Source organism: Sphaeramia orbicularis, chromosome 5, assembly GCF_902148855.1.
Source record: "Sphaeramia orbicularis chromosome 5, fSphaOr1.1, whole genome shotgun sequence".
Taxonomy (NCBI): Eukaryota; Metazoa; Chordata; class Actinopteri; order Kurtiformes; family Apogonidae; genus Sphaeramia; species Sphaeramia orbicularis.
This window is the reverse complement of record NC_043961.1, coordinates 41,584,481-41,601,622: the sequence shown is the minus strand read 5'-3', so window position 1 is coordinate 41,601,622 and position 17,142 is coordinate 41,584,481. Positions and strand designations below refer to the sequence as shown.

The following is a 17,142-nucleotide window of genomic DNA, read 5'->3' as shown; positions in this document are numbered from 1 at the left end:
AACCTCTAAATAATGACAACTTTTTCTCTTTCTTTTAGTGCAATAAAAACATGAAATTACGAAATTATCTCCCCTAAGGTCTGATAAAGGTTCACATTGTCTTCCAAATACAACTGTCTGATAGATAAATGAATTACCTACACTGATGAAAATATTTCCATTTACAAACTTTTACAAAAAATGTGAATAACCTGAAAAAACTGAAATTTTGTAAGAAAAATAAGTGCAATTTTAACAATATTATGCCTCAATTTATGACTTATACATGTGCATTACACACAGTGTTACACAATCATGTGGTAACAGGCAGAATATTGTTAAAATTTTGCAGTTTGGAACTAAAATAAGAACAATTTCCACAATATTACATGGCATCTTATTTTTAACACAATTTACAGATTACAGTGGATATACAAATGCACAAAACATTTAATAACAGGCAGAATATTGTTAAAACTGCACATAATTCTCTTAAGACATTTCAGGTTCATATTTGTTCAGGTTACTCACATTTTATTGTTATAGGATAGTTTGTAAATGTAAATATTTTCATAGTGTAGTGTTATTTTTTTCCATATTAAATTAAGAAGAAAAATTGTAGTTGTCAGTTATTTATAGATTATGTTATTATTTTACTAGATCACATTGGTCTGTATGTGGAACCTGAACTAAAACAAGTTTGACACCTTTGATTGTTAATACCTTCAGTGTAATTTTTGCACTTCGCAAATTCATTCCACGGGCCGCATTGGAACCTTTGATGGGCCGGTTTTTGCCCACGGGCCACATGTTTGACACCCCTGATTTAAATGAGAGCATCAGACCAGTCTTTAGCTCAGTATAGTTTTTTGACACCTTTTCCTTTTTAACTTCCTCAAGCATGCCCATTATTCCACAGTGAGAGCAGCAGCAGAGCAGAGGATCCAGGCCTGTTTACCACATCAAATAGTTCTAACACAACACACAAAAGACAGGAAACCAGCTTTACTACCTGCACTTCAGCTAAACCACAAAGGCCTGTTTTCCCACATCGGCTCATCCAACACCAAGGCCAGCCAATAACACCTCTCACTTACAGCAGTAACAGAGATTAATAACACTGTTCTACATTTTCTTAGAAAATATCTGCTTCAGATATTAAATCTGCTAAATCTTACGTACTTTAATAGGATGAATCAGAAAACAAATGACAAAAGTGCTGGTTAACTCATGTTTTCAATTTATATGATGGTGTGTTATTACACATTATATGTTGGTTTATGTACATTTATACAATGGATTTATAAACGTTCCACTAGATAGAACCTGAAAAGTGAATGTATTGTAATGTGCAGACACTTTTTTGAGGTAGATCTGGTACCTCTGAGACAAACATTCCTTTTAAATAAAACCCATTCTCTCATTAATTCTCAGAATTTCACATTTCAGCCTAACACCGTGTCTTAGAAAATACAACCAACTCGCACTTTGACTTGATTTTTCTATAATAGTGACTCACATTTGGTAAAGTTGAGCTACTTTTATTCTGGAAGCATTTTACTAGTAGACCAGTATAGTTGATCCTGGGTATATTATCGCATAAATACTGTGAATGGACCCATAGCTATAGTGTGTCAGTCTTTGAAGTTTATTTTGAACATAAGTAGAAAAAATACAAAAGTAAAAGAAAGGCAAAGAGAAACCATAAATTTAAACAGAACATTGTAAAGTATTGAAGGCAATAACAAAGGTAATGCAAGGCAAAGAACACAGTGGTGAACTACCTCATTGTGGCTCCTCAACAACACTTTAAGTCTGAAATGGAGTAGGAAGAAGCCCAGTTTATAATTTCCGATCCCAATTTTACATAACACATACAGTCCATAAAAAAGAACAGGTCAGCACTAAGTTACTGAAAAAGAGCTAATGTTATAACAAACCATAGAAAACATAAGAGTACAAAACAATCCAGCAGGATTTCCTTCTTTAAACACTTCCATTACCATCCAGGGTTAAACTGTTGTTCCTCATTCTTATATTTCTTTAATAATTAGATTTTATTTTTTCCTTTAAACTGATTTATGCTTTTACTTTGCTTTATTTCATCTGATAAACTGTTCCATCATTTAACCCCTGTGATTCATTATGTGTGACACTGCATTTTTATCTTCAGTTTCCCTCTTAGATTATATCCTCCTTCTCTCACTGAAAACAATTTCTGTAGTTTATTTGACAGTCAGTTGTGTCTTGCTTTAAATGTTAGTTGTGCTGTTTTAAACTGAATCAAATCTGGAAATTTTAGAGTTTGTAATCTTAAAAAAGTTCATTTGTGTGGTCCCTACATCCTGCCTTATTTATCAGTCTAATGGTCTTTTGTTTGGATCGTATATATTGTTTGTATATTGGTTTTATATGTGTGTCCCCACAGTTCAATACAGTAACTCAAATATGGTCAAACTAATGAACAGTATACAGTGATTTATGATAGAGGATATGTTTTGTTCTTCCCAGGGTGCCAATACTCTGTGACTTTTAAAACATTTACATACACAGGTGGCATCAAATCCAGGCTCTGTTATGGAGTTGTTATAGGGGAGTCAGGAAATGGCACCAATGGTTTTATTTTATCTTATTTTTTTTTTAAACAGGTTAGGCAAGTGTGTCCTATGTGTGTTTAACATCTTTACATCAATTTGAATGGAATATGATGTAAAATGTGTTCATCCATTCACAAACACTGAGCTGTAAAACAACACAAGTATCAGAATTATTCAAAGGATTAAACTTAAACTGTCTTAAAAACGAGCTAAAAATATTCTTCTCCTCTATGAATCTTTAAAGACACTCCCATCCGACTGTGTAAACAATTTGTGAAGCTGCTGAAATATATTTATTATTTTAATACCTCTTTTTTCATGTTCTATCATTATGAATATTGCATTATCATTTTAATGCCTTGAGATTTTTTTTGTAAATGCTGATTTATGTAATGCCTTGCCATTTGTCTCTACGAAAAACTGTATTTTTGGAGCAATAATAATAAAAAAAAAAAAAAAAAAATAATAATAATAATAATAATAATAATAATAATAATTAAAAAAAAAAAATATTCACAGGTTTTCATCCCTTAGTGTGTCTGTTTAGGAAACACAGACAATGAGTCCTTTTTAAAGATTGGACTTAGTTCTGTTCAACTGAGCCGAACCACAGATGCAGACTCAGGTAAAGGTAAAGAAGGTAAAGCACCGCCGACAAAAACATTACAACTATTATCAGACAACGACTGAACCATGATCCCAGACACAGACAGACACAGAAAACAGACCGAACCGAACCGACTGAGAAAACTGGGCTAGATTTGAGACGCAGCAGCAGGTTTGAGGAAAAATAAGTCGAAAAAATACGGATGGAAATAAGTAGTAAGTGTTTGGGTTTTTTTTGTTTGTTTGTTTGTTTGTTTTTTTTTACCTTGAATCCACACCTGTCCTGGTTCGACCTCCTGCCGCCTGAAGTTGTGGATCCGAAATGTGAAAATAAAAGCAGAAGTAAAACACCGAGAGACGTGAAGAAAGTCCGAGACGCCGCCATTCCTGCATCTGAACCGACACTGACGGAGCCGGACGCACGAGCAGAACGCACGAGCAGCACGCATGTGCACGGCGCACGGATGGACGTGCACCCGCGCCTCTCTCACGTTAAGGCAGTGGTTCTCAGTCTTTTTCTGTCGGGCCCCCCTTTGGTGGACGAAAAATCTCCAGGCCCCCCTCAACCCCAACAACATTTTGACAGTGGTGTAATTACAACTTTATTGAAAGAAACATCAATATTGAAACAATATTCAAGCACTTTTCAGCACTTCTCATTTTCTAAATTTTCCAACACAGCACCTTATTGCTGGGGTCAAATCCACATCTACAGAATACATGCTACATAATACTCATGCTTACCTTTTCACTTTTTATCACATTGATGTCCATTGTATTATATTATAACATCTAAAACTATGTTTCATGAAAGCAAAAAGTTTAGAGAACACAAAGTTTTATCCAAAAAAGGGAAGCCACCTGGCGTTCTTCAGACACATTGGCACAGAGCCAAAGATTAACCGTCATGCATGAATGAAAAAAGGATCCAGATTTTTTTTTTTTTTCTAGATTGATTTTATTACGCAAAATTAGGCTAAATTTTAAATGCATTATGAATTTATTTATTTTCTTTATGGTTTTATGTTTAACCTCCTGAGACCCAGGAAAGCACAAGCTTTGTCTCTTTTAAATTAAATAATTGCCTATATTGGAAACCTCATGATGCAACAAGTGTTCTAGTTGCATTTTTTCTTATTTTTTTCTTATTATTATTTTTGAAGAACGTCCTTTGCGATGGACTTTTTTTTTTTTTTTTTTATATAAAGCAGTGAAACTCTTGTGCACAAACGTGGACAGAAACCCTTAACTGGGTCTTAGGAGGTTAAGTTTATCTGATCACAGAGCAGTCAAACTTCTAAAACTAAGATGATACTTTCTTTCATTGTATTGCATAGGGTCTATAGAGACTGCCCCCATTTGGTTTGGAGAATATTGCCTTTATAACCCTTTGGAAAGTGAGCTTAAACTATGTGTCCACAAATGTGGATGTCATGCATGAAAGAGTTTAGATAAAATTTGTTGGAACCTCTTATGTCCAAAACGGTTATTTTTCAAGAAACTGGAAAAACGATGTATCTTCTAAGTAAATCAATGGAGTTAAGATATGTGGCCACAAGCTGTTTTCAACACTTTTCATTGGCTAAATGTTTCTAAAACCATCAGGTAAATGTGAAGACTGAACAACAGAATCATTTTATGACAAAAAAAAAAAGACCAAAAAAGGACTTACAAGGTTTCTGCCCGACAGCAACAAAATTTAGCTGGAGTTGACCTGAGAGCACCCACTAATTTTCTTTCAATTAGTGGTCTGCAGTGTTTACATGTCACATTTTAGTATTTTTTTCCCCATTTTGGAACCTTGGCGGAGTAGATACTAAAAAAACTAGTACCGGGTACCAGATTTCAGGTCCTTTTACGTAATGGAAACGCAAAAAGGCCAAATTGAGTCAAGTTGCATTCTGTTGTGTAAATGGAAAGAACGATGTCTATTCTATCAAGCACAGTTGGAAATTTTAACTACTGAGAAAACAGGTTTTTTTGTGAATTTTTAGGAATATTTACAATAAATCATATATTCAGAATGCTCACCACAGACACGTCAGGGGTTAATGGGTTAACCTATGATAGTGTATTAGTGCTATGAAAAGCACTATATAGACAAAACGTTTGATTATTATTGTTGTTGCGTCTGATATGAGTGAACTCCCTCCATAAACTAAACTGTCTACATCCATGAAAACAGCCTGTGCACAAATGTCTATGCAGAGGTCTGGTTGGTTTTGGGGAGTCTCCTCTGGTCCTCTACAGCAGGAGTGTCAAACTCATTTTGGTTCAGGGGCCACATTTAGCCCAGTTTGATCACAAGTGGGCTGGAGCAGTGAAATAATGACATAATAACCTATAAATAATGACAACTCCAAGTTTTTCTCTTTGTGTTAGTACCAAAAAAACATTAAATCATGAAAATATTTACATTTTACAAAAGAGATGTGAATAACCTGAAAAAACTGAAATTTTATTCGAAAAATGTGTGGTGTTTTAACAATATTCTGCCTTGACTTATTATTTATACATGTACATTTACACACAATGTTGCACAAACATGTGGTAACAGGCAGGATATTATTAAAATTCTGAAGTTTGGAAGTAAAATAAGAACAATTTTTACAATATTACGTCACAACTTACAGATCACAGTGGCTTTATAAATGTACAAAACATTTCGTAATAGGCAGAATATTGTTAAAATTGCACATTTCAAGTTGTTCATATTTGTTTTTATTTATTTTTTATTTGCATTTTATTGTGAAAGGATAGTTTGTTGACGTAAATATTTTCACAGTGTAATGTTATTTTTCTCACTTGCATTTTTTCACATAATTTTTCAAGAAGAAAATTGGTAGTTGTCATTATTTCTAGGTTCTAATGTTACTATTAGGGACCGAGCCCACAGGGCAAGTCCCTCTCACAGAGTGAGAGGGACTTGCCTGAAAGTGTAAAACTATCTCTGTTTACTAAGAAATAGAGGAATCAAATGTGAGGAAAGCACCAGCACCCATACACACCATACAACACAAAGTAACTCTTCCATATTGTACCTTTAATATAAATGTTTCTATTAAAATATTTATATCACAAGGTCAAAAGTAGTGTTAAATGTTCAGTGTATTGCATTTAGTGATATCTAGTGGTGAGATTGCAAATTCCTGAAAAAAATACTGAAGACTTTTCAGAGAAAATGTTTGGTTTGTTTGTTCCTGGCTTTTTATTGAGTAGTTTAGGACATAGTAGGTGATGATAATACAGATGAACATGCTACTAACAACACAAACAATTTTTTATTTTGCCTGATTATAGATTAATTCTCATATAATGATGAACAAGGTTAAGGATATTTTACATTTCTACATCTAAATCCAAATCCTAAGTCTTATATATTTGACCTTTACAGCCTGGTGAGTAATAGAGTGAGAAGGTTGTTTTTTTAACTGTCATTATATATTATTTACATTACTGGTGTAATGTGCCTTATTCAGTTTAATTACTGTGGGAATAATTATCAAACCAAAGTCCTAATTCTGTAACTTTTAAACCATCACTACATAAACAGTTTTAACACTACCCTCATGTGAATAGTGACATTGGACTTTTGAGTCCTTTCAGATTATATGGAGAAACTACAATGTTTAGTTAATTTTTGTTGTGGAAAACATTGTTTTCCATGCACATTTCACTTCATAAGGAGGACTACTGAAGCATAATTATGTGCAAATGTGTGGTGCGCTTTCTTTTCCAAGTTGAATCTCTGCTGATGTGTAGCACCCTCCTGTGGCAAAAAGTAGAAACAGTATTTCCTATGCATTAACCTGACAATGTATGGAATGTGGACTGAAACAGTAGAACTATCGCCAAGTGTTGTATGTCACCACCAGTGCTGTGTGCAAGTTACTTCCAAACTGTAATCCATTACAGATTACTCGTAACTGTTATTTAAAAGTTATTCCTTACCTTACAATATTACTGTCTCAGAATTGTAATGTGTTACATGACTCCTGTATTAATTTTGAGTTACTTTCACCAAAATATACAGAGGTAGAATGTGACATTCTAAAATGACAAAATGTAGTTCAATGCATTTTACATTAGATAGATAGATAGATAGATAGATAGATAGATAGATAGATAGATAGATAGATAGATAGATAGATAGATAGATAGATAGATAGATAGATAGATAGATAGATAGATAGATACACTATAACAAGGATACTGTGAAATGTACAGTAACTTGCTGGCAACAATTAGCAAGTAAGTTGCTGAATTACATTCTACAGCATACTTACCGTATATTAAATTACAGTACCTGTAAAATACTGTAATTGTCATTACAGTACCAATCACAGTACTGTAATTGCTATTACAGTACCAATCACAGTACTGTGATATGTTGATATATTTTGCATCACAACAAATAGTGGACTCCTGTGACAGGCCTTACTGCATTCATTTTAATAATGTAAATTAATAACTGTAAAGTAATTACATACTCTAAAATAAAGACACTGTTTTTGTCATAAACCTTCTCATTTATTAAAACTTTCAACATTTAAACATTTCAACATACATACTAAATATATTTGATTCTGTAAACAACACTATATACCAGTTGAACCTCAAACAGTGAATCTTCTTTCATCTTCATCTTTATCTGCATTCTCAAACCTGAACTGGATACTGGATACTTCCCTGCAGTGGAAGGATAAAAAGGAATTAGTTACTGATGTAGAAATTTAGAGGCAAGATTGATGGCTCTGACCATTTTTGTTGACTCCTTGCTACCCATTAGAAATACCACAATATGCTTTTACTACTGAAGACATCATACATTACCCCAGCCAAGGAGAAAAACTTGGTTGAACTGATGGTTTGGATTCTTACCCATGTTGTGGTATGTGCTGTTTCATGCTAGTGTAATATATCCACTAAGTCTGGTTGATTAACTCCTTCCCTGTCATGAACTGTGTTTTTTTCTGGTCTTTACCTACTTCATTCATTTTGGAGCAGTACACTCCTGGTAAACCTCTCGTTCTTACAACAGTGAAGGAGTTAATGGACCAGACTTGGTGGATGTACACTATATTGCCAAAAGTATTGGCTCACCCATCCAAATATGAGAAAAAATAAAGGAAGGTCCGCACAACCAGTGAGCTCCCAAACCATTTAATGGTGATGTTTCAGGCCCTTCATCAGACTGAGGACAGAAACTTACACAGGTGTTCTATATGTGGCATCTAATCACAACACGTGACCCGCGTTACACGTCATAGCAGAAAAAAATTATTAAAACTCTTCAAACATATGACCAATTGTAAATGATCAAGAGTCTTACATTTCAAAGTATCCACAAATACAAAATACACAGGTGTTTTATATGCAGTGTCCGATCAAAATAGCACGTGACATGCAATATACGTCATCTTAGAAGATCAGAAAATAACTTGTAAAGCCTAATCATATGTACAATCAATCATAAATCATGAAGTGTTACAAACGTCTGCAAATATACATGATTTTTAATGATCAAATTGCTTTGCACTCATATTTGTAAACAGATAATCAAATTTCTACAGGTCTACGTAGTTATACTGTCCATCTGAATGTGGTGACAAGCACCACAGCATGTGTGCACGGTTCTTATTAACAAAAATACAAGAACAGATTTACAAGAGCAAAAACCAAAGAAAAATTCTTTTAAAAAAAAGTTTATATTGGGCAATATAAACTTATATAAATATAAATATAATATAAACTTTTTTTTAAAAGAATTTTTCTTTTGTTTTTGCTCTTGTAAATCTGTTCTTGTATTTTTAAATGGTTTGGGAGCTCACTGGTTGTGTGGACCTTCCTTTATTTTTTCTCACGTTCTACTTTTTTGGGATCCAGCACACCTCTAATTTTGGATGTGCGTGTCGTTCACCTTTTTTCACCCATCCAAATAATCAGAATCAGGTGTTCCAATCACTTCCATGGCCACAGGTGTATAAAATCAAGCACCTTGGCATGCAGACTGCTTTTACAAACATTTGTGAAAGAATGGGTCGCTCTCAGGAGCTCAGTGAATTCCAGCGTGGAACTGTGATAGGATGCCACCTGTGCAACAAATCCAGTGGTGAAATTTCCTCGCTCCTAAATATTCCAGTCAACTGTCAGCTGTATTATAAGAAAGTGGAAGTGTTTGGGAACGACAGCAACTCAGCCACGAAGTGGTAGGCCACGTAAACTGACGGAGCGGGGTCAATGGATGCTAAGGTGCAGAGTGCAAAGAGGTCGCCAACTTTCTGCAGAGTCAATCGCTACAGACCTCCAAACTTCATGTGGCCTTCAGATTAGCTCAAGAACAGTGTGCAGAGAGCTTCATGGAATGGGTTTCCATGGCTGAGAAGCTGCATCCAAGCCATTCATCACCAAGTGCAATGCAAAGCACTGGATGCAGTGGTGTAAAGCACGCCACCACTGGACTCTAGAGCAGTGGAGGTGCATTCTCTGGAGTGACGAATTGCACTTCTCCATCTGGCAATCTGATGGACGGGTCTGGGTTTGGCGGTTGCCAGGAGAACGATACTTGTCGGACCGCGTTGTGCCAAGTGTAAAGTTTGGTGGAGGGGGGATTATGGTGTGGGGTTGTTTTTCAGGAGCTGGGCTTGGCCCCTCAGTTCCAGTGAAAGGAACTGTGAATGCTTCAGCATACCAAGACATTTTGGACAATTCCATGCTCCCAGCTTTTTGGGAACAGTTTGGAGCTGGCCCCTTCCTCTTCCAACATGACTGTGCACCAGTGCACAAAGCAAGGTCCATAAAGACATGGATGACCGAGTCTGGTGTGGATGAACTTGACTGGCCTGCACAGAGTCCTGACCTCAAACCCCATAGAACACCTTTGGGATGAATTAGAGCAGAGACTGAGAGCCAGGCCTTCTCATCCAACATCAGTGTGTGACCTCACAAATGCGCTTCTGGAAAAATGGTCAAAAATTCCCATGAACACACTCCTAAACCTTGTGGACAGCCTTCCCAGGAGAGTTGAAGCTGTTACAGCTGCAAAGGGTGGACCCACGTCATATTGAACCCCATAGACTAGGAATGGGATGGCACTTAAATTCATATGCGAGTCAAGGCAGGTGAGCAAATACTTTTGGCAATATAGTGTATTTCACTCACATGGACCAGCAAATACCACTATATGGATAAGAATCTGAACTATCACTTAAAGTTTCCATGCACAGCTGTTATTACAGTATGTCTACTCTACAACAACATTTAGTAATGAAAATCATGAGACCTTATGTCAAAATATTTTTTTTAAAATGGGCCAAAAAGATTTAAGTGAGCACATTTATGACTGTGTGAAGAATAGGAATGGGAATTTGGGGTATTTTATTAAATACTCCAAAACAAAAACAAGCACTCAACTTTTTGTTTTAAAATGATGAAGTGAAAAAAGACATGTAGATATCTGATATACGCATAAATTTTAGACTTACATTTCTCATGGAAACAAAAAAAGCCATTCTTGCTTTTCTATCTTTTCCATGGTGAGTAAAAATAAAGAACTGCTGTTTAAGGTGATAGTTTGGATTTTTTGAAGTAATGCAGTTGAGAAAATGTTATGGCAAAGGAATGGGCTGTCTGATGGCGATGTAAAAAATGGGAATATCCTTTATTTAGCACAGTCTTGAACCAATATTGATTTATTTAGGTGGGCTTTGTTTTAGGTGGTTAAAATTCGCTTTGAGCTGAAAAGAAAGATTGAAAATACAGCTGAAAAAGTTGAAAGTGTGGCTTGTTGAAGATTTCTACAATTTTACAATTTCATTTAGCAGATGCTTTTGTCCAAAGCGACATACAACATAAGCAAGAATTTAGACTTGAGGGAAAAACCCTTAGTAAGTGCAAAAACTGCTTCAAGTTTGATTGGCCGCAGGCGCTGCCATCAAGTACTAGAAGAAGTGCTGATTTCTCCATAAGAAACCATTAAAAATTTTTGGCATAAAAAGCTGAATATTTAAAAAAATTGAAAAATATAAATACAAGCACTAATGTCCTGAAGAAGCTGAACAAGTTTGAACGGTGAAAATCAGTGAAAATCGGATACATTTTGAGTAGTATTTTACTTGTGGAGTAGGTGGTCACATAACAAATACTTGTTATGCCTAGTGAAGAATATTCAGAACAAATACGTGCTTACCTCTGGATAAATTCCAGGGATGTGGCTGCCTCCTCTGGATATTCAATGTTGAACACGTAGTATGACCCAAAGATGGCAGCTAAAAAAATAAATCCCGCTCAAAATTACTGTATTTTGATTTACAGTAAAATATATTTTACTGTAGAATTCACCCGCCAATTAATTTTGCCCATGATACTTTGCAGATCTACAGCAACATACTGTAAACAGGTTCTACAGTAAGCATTTGCTCATTTTACAGTAATAATGCTGTGAAAACTACAGAAACTTGTTACAGTGTAGATAGATAGATAGATAGATAGATAGATAGATAGATAGATAGATAGATAGATAGATAGATAGATAGGAATGAATAACTGAGTTTGTGCATCTGTTTGTTCTCCTCTGAGGTCCATTGTATCATCTTCCTGATGGCATTAAAGTAAGTTTATCTTTGAGGACATGGTCTGGTTGGTTTAGGATTCTCCTGTCTGTGTGCACCACCTGCTTCTTCCATAAAGAATTCACGTCTTTTTGTTGAACTGCTATAATTGTGGATCAGACACTAATGATGCTGCTGAAACTGTTTTTGTCTTTCACAAACAACCCATTATAAAAGCAAATAAAAGAAAAGGTTAAAAGACTTTCAATAAAAGAACAATAAAAACTACATAAAATTGGTTTAGAAACGTTAAGAGTTCACCTTCCACCGCAGATGGATTCTTTGCCAACCTCTTTTGAACAGTGACTCTGCGTTTTTGTCAAATTTGAGCTGAGAATCAAACAAAGTACCGAGGTATTTGTGCAAGTCCATAATATGGATGTCTTCACTATGAATACTACTAGGTTCAGACTCAGACTTCTCCTTTCTAAAATCAATGATTAGCTCCTTAGTCTTCATCACATTCAGGTCAAGAAGGTCCTCATCACACCACTGCACAAATGATGCCAGAGCAGGGCCATGACGTCTCAGTGATCCCTGAAGAAGTGACATCAGGGCAGTATCATCTGAGAATTTCACCAGGTAACTGTCCTGTTGAACTTTGTAAACAGAAGCATGCATGTGATGAACTGTGCAGGCATTGAACAGAAAAGTGAGGGGAAGGGTCATCAGAGACAACAGGTGTTGATGAAAATGAACATCCTATGCGACCATTGACCAAATGTCAGTGAGACTTTCAGTCTCCTCATTGCTCCATGTCTGTCCATGACTCATGGCTGCTATTAGCTCTGGCTACCCATGCAGTTCCGTTACTTCCAGTGTTGTTGATTACCCACAATGCCACATGACTACAGTGGCTCGTCAAGCACAAAAAGGAGCATGGTTCCTTGATTTGTTTCGGCTTGAGGCTGGTTTCATTCACACCAGAAGTGAACCGGCCCAGAGTCCATTTGGAAACAAGTGGACCCCTTGTTTGGTTCGAATCAGAGTTCGCATGTTTGTATTCACACCTAATAAAAGTTCAGACTTTCTGGGGAAACAAACTCTGGTCCATTTTAAATGGACCAAACAAAGTAGGTCTGAATACACTCTCTGCTACAGCTGCAAGACGAAGAGGAAGATCAAGCGGTTGCAGCTGCTGTTTTGGCCCGGAAGCAGCAGAAGAAGAGGGGCATTCTAAAATGCTTAAAAAGTTTAACATAGCTTGATGCCTGAGAACAGTGATCAAATCATCACCAAAGTTCATGTGGACATCAAATCAAATCAAATCAAATCAACCTTTATTTATAAAGCGCTTTTCATGCACAGATGCAACACAAAGTGCTTTACAGAATTAAAAACAATTACATAATAAAAACAGAAAAACAATTACAAAGAAAACCCCTCCCTCCCACCCTCCATACTAGACACGCACACACACACACACACACACACACACACACACGCACACACGCACACACACGCACACGCACACAACAGGGAGACATGGCATGGCACTGAGGATCAAGGAAACGCCACCTTTGGGGCCGTCCACACTGGGAGGAGCCGCAGGCCGTGCCATCGGGGGGACCAGCACCCAGGCCCCCCGACTCCGACAGACAGGTGGACCCCCACATCGAAGGGAGGACCCCCAGCCAGCCGGGCCAAAGGGACCCAAGGACAGTACCCCCACTAGCAGACCAGACACAGCTCCCAGTGTGGAGGACCCCCCTGAGGAAACACTGGCGTTAAAAGCTAAAGACTAAAAGCATAACATAGGACTAAGAGAATAAATAAAATAAAATAAATACAGTACCAAGAGTAAAATACGTAAGATTAGAAATAAAATAGAATAGATAAAGTATCAGTGATAAATAAAACAAAATAAGAACAAGAAGAGTTTAAAAAATTAGTTAAAAGCCTGATTAAAAAGGTGTGTCTTTAATCTTCTTTTAAAGATAACAACAGTCTCTGCAGTCCTGAGGCTCTCCGGCAGGCTGTTCCACAGGTGGGGGCCATAGTGGCTAAATGCTGCCTCACCGTGGGTTTTTGTTCTGGGTTTTGGTATGGTTAAAAGGCCAGTGCCGGAGGACCTCAGGGTCCGTGAGGGTTGATATGGTAAAAGCAGATCAGATAAATAGGAGGGCGCAAGGCCGTTAAGACATTTAAAAACCAGCAAGAGAATCTTAAAATCGATCCTGAAGCGTACGGGGAGCCAATGCAGCAGACATCTCTAGTCATGCCCAGTTTCACCTCTGCAAGAATCACGACAACTCCAATTTCATGGATGTTGTCCATGTTAAGCCTTTTCCTCTCCATAGACGCACGTTATAGAGCAGGGGTGGCCAACCCTGGTCCTGGAGAGCCACTATCCTGCATGTTTTAGATGTTTCCCTCTTCCAGCACACCTGACGGTCGTTATCAGGCTTCTGCAGAGCTTGATGATAGGCTTCTCTTTTGAATCAGGTGTGTTGGAAGAGGGATACATCTAAAACAGGGGTCACCAATCCTGGTCCTCGAGGGCCGGTATCCTGCATGTTTTAGATGTTTCCCTCTTCCAGCGCACCTGACGGTCATTATCAGGCGTCTGCAGAGCTTGAAGATAGGCTTATCATTTGAATCAGGTGTGTTGGAAGAGGGATACATCTAAAACATGCTGGATTCCGGCCCTCGAGGACCAGGATTGGTGACCCCTGATCTAAAACATGCAGGATAGTGGCTCTCCAGGACCAGGGTTGGCCACCCCTGTTACAGAGAAAAAGCTTAACGTAGCTTAATGTCCGAAAACAATGGTCAGTCATCAACAAATTATGTATGTGTACATAAATATTAAGTAACTGAAAACCTTTGGTCTATTGTCCATTTCAAGCAGCCATAGGCTTTTGGTTCTGTAGAAGCCTTTATTTTACTATTGACTGAGTTTTACAACTGACTTGAAATAAGATTTGAAGAATGGGAACTATTATTTGTTATGTATTATTTGTTATGGGTAATGAGAAGCAGGAAGTTATCTGGATCAGTTGTAAAAAACAGTTATCATCCATCCTAGTCAGAGGCAATGATGGTATCAGGAAACTGGCCTAGCAAACTTAAAACTGTATATTTTTATTGGTCTAACCAAGGGTTTAGATATTTAGGGATTATTCTTACACCTCATCCCACAAAACTGTATGATGCCAACTATAATAAACTAATTGAACAATTAAGGAATGATTTGATTCACTGGGAGGTCCTCCCCCTTTCCCTGTTTGGTAGAGTTGAGACTGAATGTGTCACGACTGAACAAGGAATGATCCCAAATGCACAACTGCCAGTCAATATGTTTAATTAACAGTCTTTATTAACAAAGTACAAAAAATAAGAATCACTCATTTGAGGCAAAAGGTCAAAAAACAGCAGATTACATGAAAACACAAACTCACTCAAAGGAGGAAAAAACTAGGGGAAAAAAGGAAGATGTTAAAAAAACCTCAAAATCACTCAATTAGGAGAAACTGCAATCTATTTGGTTAAAATAACAAAATAATATTAAACAAGCACATGGAACAAGAGATTTACAAAACCTGATGAGACAAGGTGACAAGACGCTGATTCTCCTGGTATAGAACAAGACCAACTGGCAGGAAACAAAGAGATTCATGGACAATGTATACACACACTAGGTAATGGGGAACAGGTGGAAGCAATCAGGTAGTGGAAAGGAAGTCATACAAACAGGAAGCGCAAGTTGACAGAAACAGAGGGACAAACCATTAACAAAATAAAAGTCATGAGACAAAAAACATTACTATAATCTCCTGGTCATGACAGTAAGAATGAATCTGCTCCCTAGTCTCCTCTTTTTTGTTTCAATCACTACCCATAAGAGTCCCAGTCTCTGTCTTAAACATGTTGAATAAATTAATCTCTCATTTCATTTGGCAACACAAGGGCTGTATTATACTTAGCCAACTATTTAAAGAAGCAGATTTTAAGTCTTTCTCTCAACTGCAGCAACAATTTGACTTCTCATCGACAGACTTATATAGGTATTTTCAAATCAGGCATTATATCATGAACCATTAGGAGAGGAAGAGAATTACCAAGAACCCAAACAGCATAGAAGAATAATTCATCACTATTACAGAGGAAAATCAGCCAACAAACAAAAAGCATGTTTCCCACATTTATAAGAGACTCTCATCTGACCCATCTCAGAATACTTGGTACATTAAGGGTAAATGGGAACTAGAGTTAAACATTACAACAGAAGACAAATTATGAGACAATCAGTGTTAAAGTTGTCATACAGGTATCATTAGCCAACAGTGGAAAGAATTTGATTGGAAACTCAAAATCAGATATTTTCATACACCTTTTGTAATTTCAAACTTTATTGAAGACCCTTCAATAGCACAATGTTGGAGAAAATGTGGGAAAATTGGGGATCACAGCTTTTGGGACTGCCCAGTGATCCTAGGGTACTGGGCAAATGTTGAACAGGAGATTGAAAACATTGCAAAAATGGAGATACCTCCAAATCCCTTGTTTCATCTACTTGGTGTTACATCAGTTGGGGCTTCAATGCTGATCTAAAATACATACCATGCATATTATTGTTGACTGCTAAAAAAAAAAAAAAAAAAAATCATTACTGTAAATTGGAAAAACATTAACCCACCAACCATAACCAAATAGAAACAAAAGGTAAAGCAAGTGTATATTATGGAACAAATGACTGCATCTCTTCATCTCTTCAAATGAGAACAGACCAGTTCACTCAAAGGTGGAACCCTGTAAAACTGGATTTGGATTCATAATTCTTGGATTGTTGAACTAGCTCTTTAATGAAAAATACAAAATTAGAAGTAAAAAAAACAAAACAAAACCAAAAAAAAACCACTGCAAAACACATTACTAGAACACTCCAAAACAGTACAATGACAATAATTATTTACAACAATTCACCACTAAACTAAAACCGCTGCCAACAGTAGTGCCTGCCTCTGACTGTACCTGCTGAAAGGACCATCATATATTACTGCTCAAATCGAGGTCACCTGTCAGTTCACCACACAGTAAACCTGAACCTCATTGACTCAGTTTCTTTCAAAAACTTGCTCATATCCACCTAATGATTTGCGATCATCTGTTCTTTTCCTTTTTATCACCAGGATAGCGATGGAAGGAGAGTTTTGGGCCCATCTCAGAGCAATTAACACAGAGCAGAACACAACACTGTGGTGGTGAACCAGGGTTATACAGCAGGGAAAGTTTGGTGCATTCTTTGTTTGGACCCAGAAACAGGAAAACATGTGACAGTTACGTCACACTGACCATCCTCATTCATTTAACATCGTGAAGACTGACCTGACAAGCAGTTCTATTGTACA

The 17,142-nt window shown here is 36.9% G+C and overlaps 1 protein-coding gene and 1 long non-coding RNA gene across 2 annotated transcripts in view; one reads left to right on the top strand and one right to left on the bottom strand.

Moving 5' to 3' along the window:
• LOC115419600 (interleukin-17 receptor D-like) overlaps positions 1-3,568 on the bottom strand; it is a 92,228-nt gene extending 88,660 nt beyond the window's left edge. The window contains 1 exon segment of the mRNA XM_030134496.1: positions 3,448-3,568. Within this exon segment, the coding sequence (XP_029990356.1) occupies positions 3,448-3,567 (120 nt within the window). The 5' untranslated portion in view covers position 3,568.
• The window catches only part of LOC115419610 (uncharacterized), a 24,864-nt gene extending 7,722 nt beyond the window's left edge, over positions 1-17,142 (top strand). Inside the window, exons 2-3 of the long non-coding RNA XR_003935448.1 lie at positions 14,722-14,743; positions 17,131-17,142. This is a non-coding gene — a long non-coding RNA (uncharacterized LOC115419610). The remainder of the gene's footprint in view (positions 1-14,721; positions 14,744-17,130) is intronic.